Source organism: Diaphorina citri, unplaced genomic scaffold (assembly GCF_000475195.1).
Source record: "Diaphorina citri unplaced genomic scaffold, Diaci psyllid genome assembly version 1.1 scaffold675, whole genome shotgun sequence".
NCBI classification, from domain to species: Eukaryota; Metazoa; Arthropoda; class Insecta; order Hemiptera; family Psyllidae; genus Diaphorina; species Diaphorina citri.
In genome coordinates, this window is record NW_007378108.1 from 128,891 (window position 1) to 138,465 (window position 9,575).

Below are 9,575 nucleotides of genomic sequence, written 5' to 3' on the forward strand. Positions count from 1 at the left end.
TTTCACCTATGGCCACATGGACACTATGTGGCCATAGGTGAAACATATGCATTTTTCAGTGTATCACCTATGGACAGTACGGAAAACCCGGCCTAAAGTCGAAAATTTACTCAATAGGTATACCTAGATATTATTTCTACATCTTCTAGACAAGGGGGCCTACTGGTAACCATCCTACTACCAAAATAACATGGTTGTTAGGGGTGGCCATAGGTGCAACACTTGTGTGACCATAGGTGCCCCATGGGTGGCCATAGGTGATTTGCCGGTCCTTCAGATTTCCAATCGGACAGGTTCGACTGTATTTGACCCTTGTAACCTTTGGGCATGTGACATTATAAGTCGCGCTCCTTTTAATATGAATTTATAAAAAAAATGACCCTTGTAAACTCGAATGGGGAATGGGTTATTGATTATCTAAGGCTAAAGAGTGAAGAAAATGCAAGTTTAATGCCCCGGTTCCCAATGGATCGCTGAAGTTAAACAACGTTGCGGGTGGTTGGTATCTGAACCGAGCAACTCCGGAGTGAGAATCAGTGCTCTTAATTACTCGGCCTAATGGAGGAGTTGCAATTGGGAAAATATTTTTAACAAAAGTTCGATTCCTACGTAAAAAGTTGTGAAAAATCCGAATATGAGGTCAAAACTCCGAAAAAGTAACTTTAAAAGGTCGCAAATTAAATTTTTAATTGCCGTTGTAATGAAAAAGTTCAAAGAGTTGTGACGTCAGTTTTCACGTCAAAATGCGCAGAAACGCTTGCGCATAAACGAAGCGGGAGTCATGAATTATGACGTCATCGCCTACGGGAGTGTATGCCGTGACGTCAAACTTCACGATTTACCGGTATTTTTTATTCAATTTTTATTTTCCGCTCTAATGAAAGAGTTCAAAGATGTGTGACGTCAGAATTTACGCAGTTGTTTTTTTCGTCCGCTAGGTAGCGCCACTATGCAAGCACGCTTGCGGAAGAGCAGAAAGAAATGCACACAAACACATTAATGTGTTGCCTGCGAAGGAGCTTTGCTCGGGACATTTGATGTGACGTCATCGCCTACGGGAGCGTATGCCGAATAGAAAAAGTAAGAACAGGAAGAGGAGGTAAAAGTAGCAAGAGAATGATACTCGTAGGAAAAGGTGAGAATGGAGGAATTGCAATTGGAAAAATATTATTTATAAAAGGTCGATTCCTACGAAAAAGTTGTGAAAAATCCGAATCTGAGGTCAAAACTCCGAAAATCTGAGGTCAAAAGTAACTTTAAAAGGTCGAAAATTCAATTTTTAATTGTCGTTCTAATAAAAAAAGTTCAAAGAGTTGTGACGTCACATTTCACGTCAAAATGCGCAGAAACGCTTGCGCACAAACAAACGAAGCAGGAGTTATGAACTATGACGTCATCGCCTACGGGAGCGTATGCCGTGACGTCAAACTTCACGATTTACCGGTATTTTTTAAATCGATTTATCTCGTCATTTCAATCTCATTTTAACTGTAACAATTCCGTCTGAGAAGTATGTTGTGTCGTTTTGGCAAGCCAAACTTTGGGCAGTCCGTCTATAAATTTTATTGATTGTTTCTTCTCTTTTGTTCAATTTTCCTGTCTCATTTTCAGGTGAGTGTGAGACCCAGCCGCTAGGCATGTTCGTCAAGCGAAGTCTGTACGTCACACTCAACAACTTCACGTACGAGACCAACCTGTACGCCGAGTCCTCGTGCACGTCACTAACCATGAGTATTACGTACCGCGGGGACTTTCACGTCACCAAACTGGACTTGGCCGGCCGCACGACTCCGCGAAAAGAAGGCTCAAGCGTGACCTATGAGCAAAGAAAACATTTCGTGGGAACGCTCGATAAATTGGACGAGAAAAAGACCCAAGGGGCACCTCAATTCAGTGTGGTCCCTTTGGTGGAAATGTTTGCAAATACGCGTGAGCTTCTGAGCCAAAATGCGCTCATGAGAGAGGCAAGACTTCGGCATGGTCCTTTGAAAGATAACCTTTATGAAACCGTTCACATAAATGGACACGGAACTTATGAAACGAATAGATACTCAAACGAACAGTTTGACAGAACTTTTCCCGGGAAAAGTGAATCTTTGAGTGAAGAAAGTGTTCATCAAAAGGGAACTTTTAAAGGAGTGGATACTCTTGAAGACGGAAATGAACCTTCTGAAGACCAGGATAATGAAAGCGTTCGACATCCAAAGGATTCTTTTGAAGCTGCGGCTATCGAGGACAAAAATGGAGCTGCAAAGAAAGAAAGATTGGATGCTATTGAAGATCCTTTCAAACGAACAGTTTGACAGAACTTTTCCCGGGAAAAGTGAATCTTTGAGTGAAGAAAGTGTTCATCAAAACGGAACTTTTAAAGGAGTGGATACTCTTGAAGACGGAAATGAACCTTCCGAAGACCAAGATAATGAAAGCGTTCAACATCCAAAGGATTCTTTTGAAGCTGCGGCTATCGAGGACAAAAATGGAGCTGCAAAGAAAGAAAGATTGGATGCTATTGAAGATCCTAATGAACAAAAAGAAGGTGTCATCAAAACTCTTCGTCTTCAAGACACAAATGACCTGGAAGACCAACTCTATGAAACCGGTCAAGGCACAAATCGACGTCTGAAAAGGATTGACACCTTTGATGAAACTCGCCCGATCATGGACACAAGTGACGAAGACTACTACAAAGTGCTAGCAGAATTGGAAGCCGAGGGCTGGCCCGAACTGGGTTCAAACCAACGTAAACGGGCCGATTTCGAAGATAATTTACCAACAAATGACGTCGATGAAACAACTGGAGAAAAAAAAGAAATTGTATCTAGAAGTGACGCTAAAGGAGACGAAGAAACACCCACTGCCTTTGAAGACACTGCTGACAAAAAAGATCAAACTGTATCTCGAGTAAGCAACATTGACGAACTTCTTCAAACAACCGACGCAAACCAAAATCGTGAAGATCTCATAGACCTATACTACGAGAAAAAGACCCAAGGGGTACCTCAATTCAGTGTGGTCCCTTTGGTGGAAATGTTTGCAAATCCGCGTGAGCTTCTGAGCCAAAATGCGCTCATGAGAGAGGCAAGACTTCGGCATGGTCCTTTGAAAGATAACCTTTATGAAACCGTTCACGATATAAATGGACACGGACCTTACGAAACGAATGGATACTCAAACGAACAGTTAGACAGAACTTTTCCCGATACAAATGAACTCTTAAGTGACCAAGAAAGCGTTCACCCAAAGGGAACTTTAAAAAAAGTGGATACCCTTGAAGACGGGAATGAACCTTCGGAAGACGAAGATAATGACAGCGTCCAACATCCAAAGGATTCTTTTGAAGCTGCGGCTATAGAAGACAAAAATGGAGCTACCAGAAAAGAAAGATTGAAAGAAGCTCTTGAAGACCCTAATGAACCAAAAGGTGTTATCAAAACTCTTCGTCTTCAAGACACAAATGACCTGGAAGACCAACTCTATGAAACCGGTCAAGGCACAAATCGACGTCTGAAAAGGAAAAATAATAATAATAATAATAATAATAATAATAATTGTTCATCCGTTCATTTCCTTTTCAGACCTGTGCCTGGAAAACGTATACCGCATGTTTCAAGATTTGGACCTCCTGAAAATTGTCCACCGTCCATCCAACGCCCTAGATCCGTATGACCGAACCAAACTGTACTTGGGAGACCTGAACGTAGACATAGAACAGAGAAAGTCCCATCTACCCACCGCTTTCCAAGTACCGCTCATCAAATCATCCACTGTAAGTAAACCAAATAAAAAAAAGGATTTTTTTGTGTTTTATCTATAGAGGAGGTTAACAATCAGAGTCCTATTCAAAGCAATTTTTAAATTTGTTAAGCATTCTTAAATGCTCGTCACAAATATGGTTCCCCAATTATTACACCTAGATAAATTTCATGCCTTGACTTGGACTCGAACCACCAACCTCCAGATCCAAAGTCCAACACGTTAACAACTGCACCACTGAGGTTAGTTATGAGTTATGATAAGTAATCCCAAATATGTATCCTACCCACTTTGGTAATTGGTACCTCGTTACCTGCGCATTCCATCAAACATCTCATTGTCAAACTAATAACTACATTACTACAGGTTATAGAAAACAATAAGAAACTAATCTATACCTCCGATTAAAAACAACAGAAACTAAACAATCTCTACAATAATAAGCGATCTCTGTTTGTATCAATAATAAACCTCTCTATTTGTATCAATAAGAATTCAATAATTCTCCCCCAATCTACATGGGAGGTCCCATATAATTCTCAATGGAATGAAATTAGATCTGAGCATAATTATAATTGAAATGTAACCAACTATGAAATGGTAACCAAATTATGAAAGGTCATCAGAAAAACTAATCCTAATCTTGTGCGACTGTCAGGTTATGAGGTTTTACTTTCCATTACCCATTAATCCCATTATCTCTAACAAGATGGTTGTGATGATGGGAAGCGGTACAAATTTTGGGGAAATATTTTTTCTATTTGCGCCTGGAAATAATGTTCAATTATGCAATGTGCCTATCATTCCGAACTGATGATTTTTGAATCAGAACTCCCAAAGGTTTGCTAGAGCCAACTAACTGAAGTAACTGCTAGGTCTTAAGGGAACTGTAACTGCTAGAAAGTCTTATCGTTCCGAAAACGAAGAGAAAAGGAAGACAGGATAGAAGAAAGCTAGCTGTTCCAAGAACGAACATTTTCTGTTTGGGATAAAATCCGCCGCCCCGGGCGGGAATCGAACCCGCGACCTAGCGCTCACAAGACAGATGCGCTACCCTCCAAGCTAAGTCTTAAAATAAATCTTGGAAATTACAATAGTAGGTAACTTGGGAGTGTAGCACCTATGGTCAGTGTAGCACCTATGGACACTTTACACGTGTCCAAGGCATTAGCGTTCAAACAACACCAAGTTTCGTTTTGAAGATAATTTACCAACAAATGACGTCGATGAAACAACTGGAGAAAAAAGTGATGAAATTGTATCTAGAAGTGACACTAAAGGAGACGAAGAAACACCCACTGCCTTTGAAGACACTGCTAACAAAAAAGGTCAAACTGTATCTCGAGTAAGCAACATTGACGAACTTCTTCAAACAACCGACGCAAACCAAAATCGTGAAGATCTCATAGACCTATACGATAAAACGCTAGACAAAACAACCGGTCAATTACCCAAGGAACTTATCGATGAATTACTCAGCCGACAAACGTTACGTCACAAACGACACATCAAACATGGAAATCGACAGCATAAACATGGACATCACGAGAAGCTTCATAGACCTAAGATGGAAGATGAACCAATGTACAAGAAAATGGGGAAAGAACCTTTTGAAAAGAAAAACCAAATGCAATATCACGACAAAACACTTCTGAAAGAACCCTTTGATACAGAAAACAACCCAAAGCAACATCACGATGAAACACTTAAAAAGAAACTTGCTTTTATTTTTAATATCTAGTTTTTTTTTACTATTTACCTATGGTCCTATCACATTTTATGACATTTTTCTAGCACTCAATTTCACTTTTTTTATGTAAAAAAAAAGAAAAGTTCACAATCACTTCACTCAGAAAATTCACTTCTCGAAGCGATTCGTTGTTTGCACTCAAAAAGGAAGTTAAAATATTTTTACGATCTCGCGTGGAAAAAACTGCGGCCCGTACCTACCCTAACAACGGAAGTGGAAAAAAGAAGTTTCAACAACATACGAACCAAATTTGCTTCATAGGAAGTTAAGGAAGCGAAAAATAAAAACATGATGAGGAAAAAGGAAACGCCAAGTATTGTTTGTCAGTAGCAACTATCAAACTGGATTGGCATTGGCACAAAATAATTATAAAGTTTATGGTCCTTTTGATACTTGTTCAGAAGTCACGTCATTGGAAAGTCGCTACAAAAAGGAGCTTCTGAATAATTCTGTCCTTTTTATAGGAGGTTTGATAGAAGAAACTGTTACAGCGAAGATCTTAACGTCCCGAAATCAAAGAGAGAAGGAAGACAGGATAGAATAAAGCCAGCCGTTTCGAGCACGAACATTATCCCATCAGGATAAAATCCGCCCCGGGCGGGAATCGAGCCCGTCTAGCGCTTATTCAATGACTAAGTTAAGTATCCGCTTACCTACCAAATAAATTTAATACGTATATGTACCTACACTTTAAATTAATACAAATACCTAAACGTTAGGTACCTCATGAATACTAAAGTTAGATATAGGCTAACTATCTGTTATATCTATTCAGTGAATACTTGACTTGTTATGAATTGGACGTCTAACAATTCATTGAAGTCTTTGACTAAAATATCCACTAATTTGATGGCTACTTTATCCACAAAGGTCTCACCTACTAGCTCCACTAGTCTCATTATCACAGATATCGCTGGCATTCCCTTCAGACGTTGTCGAAGTTGTCGTTTTCCTTAGCGATCTAAAACTCTTCCTCAAGGCATTCGTTATCCTATTTGATCTGCTTCCACTGACTAGATTTGGTTCAGCCTCACTTGAGGATTCACCAGGTTTGGCACTAGTATTTGTGTGACTACTGGAATTGGTTGAATTGCTGACCTCTTGACTACTTTCAGGTATGTCTACAACCGTATGCTGGGGTTGTGCTAAGGGACCATGTGTTTCTTTCCTATCTAACACAACATCTAGCGTATTAGCTTTACATCCTACCCCATTTACATTGGCTTGGTCTTTCTCAGACACATCACTTCCCATTGTTTCGTTGACAGGTTCTTTTAGTTCTTTCAGTTCTTGGGGCTTCTCTTCGACTTTGTTCGCGCATACTCGGCCATCTCCGTCGAGTTGGCTGATGATCAGGACGTCCTCCAGGGTTTTGATTGGTTCGTAGTTGTTGTTGAGTGCGCATGCGTACAGAAGTTTGGCGGGATCCAGCTCCTTGATAGCGTCCTCGTAGCTGGGCGGAAAATCTACGACGGACGAATAGTCGGGCGGCTTTTCCAGACTGCGCGGGTCTGGCTCTTCAATGTTGATCACTTGGACTGCCACGTTTTCTCGATTCTGAAAAACCAGAAGAAAAAAGTTGTTATCATTCGATAGGCTTTCTTCGTTTTCTCTGACTAGTGGCAGGGTCCTCCTAAATTAGCAATTAGCTCTCATTTACTGTAAACCTTCACGATATTTTACAAGGGAGGTTTTACCTAAATGTTCCTAGACTTTGGGAGTCTCTAATGCCTTATGAATTCTTTTGCTCTTTTTAGTATATGTTCCGTTACCTATAATTACTTATACTGGAATTGCGCGACTCCAGTGCGACAGGTCTGTAGTATTTTTTGCTGACTCCTTAGGTTTCAAATTTTCCGCAATTTCGCGCTACCAAATCTCGCGACTACGCTTCATCTATTCCATTGTTCTGCAAATCCAACCAACCTTACATCTGTAGACCTGTTGACTTAGGTAACGTTAATATCTGTACGCGTGACAGTTTGGGTACGTCACTTTAGGTACTTTTAAGATTTTTAAAGGTGCACTTTTGCTAGTTCCATCCAATTTTCTGGTTGATCTGGGCTCTCGAAAGAGGTCAGCTGATATAAAGTCTGATAGAACCTTAGCTCATGGAAGAGTTGTCCCTCTAAGGTGGTTGAAATCACTCCTGAGATATTAACGATGGGCGTGGTTGGTATATTCGGATGGATGGCCATCCGGGGAATCGCGTAGGTAGGTACTAGCTTTTCCGACCTCAGGCTGGGTGAGGTTAATTCGAAGAGGCGGGTTAGCTTGTCGCAGAATGAAGAGTACAATCGGCGGCACTACAAACCGTAGCAGTACTAAAAATTGTCACCAAGGACTGAAGATGTCCGGGCAATACCACCAGGCAAACTAAGAATAGCGAGAAGGTCAAGAACAGTTTGCCGCCCATCGGATGATTCGGCTATGCAAGCCGCAACCCGGCCGCCAATCTATATACTGAGGCCGCCAATCTATAATACCTAATTATCTACTGGTAAGAGACAGTAAGGCCGCAATGAAGTATCTAATATAAACACATGCATACAATTGCATACCTATGTATACTACCCTTATGTATTATTTTAATGTTAGGTAATTATGTACTGAAATAAGTATGTAATACCTACATATGTAATCTAGGTACCTATATTTCATTATGAGAGAGAAACAATTAATAATTTATTGATGAGCTGCCCAGCGTCTGGGTTGCCATATGACACAGCATAGGTACTACTCAAACAGACATGTCACATTAAAATTAAATTGAAAAGATTAAATTTATAGACGGTTCTTTATTTGTTCATAGATTTTGATTTTTAAAGTTCTAAGCTAGAAAATGTTCAATGACAGGATGATGAATTTTTTTGCGAAAAATTCAAGTCTGAAGATTTAAATTGTGAAAACGTTTGTACCTTTAAAAGTATGTATGTAGGTACCTACTGGTACCTACTTATATAGATAGAAAGTGAGTCACTCTTGACTCATGTAGGGTCTGTATAGGTACCTACCTACCTATGTAGGTATCTATAACTACCTATTTAGGTAGACACATAGTTAGCTGTGACCTAGTGGAAGGTGAATATTTAGATGTCTACTTATGTAGGTACAAGACATCGAAGGTATAATAGGTACCAAGGTACTTATTTTAGCCTGATACCTATTATGTAGGTAGGCAAAATGAATACGTACCTAACTTCTATTTACAATTAGTTAGGTAGGTAAAGATACATGAAACGTGAATCGTAAAGACCTAGTAGGTAATAAAAATCATAGCTGGTTTAATTTAATATCTTTCAAGTTCATTGCCACCTACTGCTATAATGATGGTGATACCTAACTTACTTAGCAAGGTATCTACTCTTGTATCTACCTATAAGGTAACTGTGATACCTACTTAGATACCTTGAGATCTCTTCATCTCAGTAGATCACCATTTTTAGTGACTGACTGAGTGACAGCATTCACTGGATTGAATAGGACTATTTTTCAAGAGGTTTTTTTTTTTTTTTTTTTTTTAAAGAGGTTTGACAGAGACAACTTACTGTAACTGCTATGGTCTTATCGTCCCGAAATCGAAGAGAGAAGGAAGACAGGATAGGAAAAAGCCAGCCGTTCCGAGAACGAACATTATCCCATCAGGATAAAATCCGCCCCGGGCGGAAATCGAACCCGCGCATACAAGGCAGACGCACTACCAACTAAGCTAGAGGTCTGATAGACGGAACTATTACTGCTAAAATCCAAAAAATAAAACCGTCTCGAAAGCGAAGAGAGACAGGGCAGGATAGGAGAAAGCCAGCCGTTCCTAGAACGAACCTTATCTGTTTAGGATAAACCCCACGCGGGAATCGAAAGCTCAACCTAGCGCTTACAAGGCAGTAAGGCGCCACCTTCCAAGCTAACTAGTCTGGCACTATTGACTTCGGTCGATTGTAGAAGCAAGAATGCCAAGAATTCCCTCACATAAAAAAGTCAGGCCAGCCTAGTTAGCTTAGTTGGTAGTGCGTCTGCCTTGTAAGCGCTAGGCCGCGGGTTCGATTCCCGCCCGGGGCGGATTTTATCCTGA

The 9,575-nt window shown here is 40.3% G+C and overlaps 1 protein-coding gene across 1 annotated transcript in view; it reads left to right on the forward strand.

Moving 5' to 3' along the window:
• LOC103511111 overlaps positions 1-5,494 on the forward strand; it is a 21,189-nt gene extending 15,695 nt beyond the window's left edge. The window contains exons 7-9 of the mRNA XM_026824965.1: positions 1,612-1,975; positions 2,181-2,753; positions 4,948-5,494. Coding sequence (XP_026680766.1) covers positions 1,612-1,975; positions 2,181-2,753; positions 4,948-5,494 — 1,484 coding nt within the window. The remainder of the gene's footprint in view (positions 1-1,611; positions 1,976-2,180; positions 2,754-4,947) is intronic.
• The last annotated feature ends 4,081 nt before the right edge of the window (positions 5,495-9,575 follow it).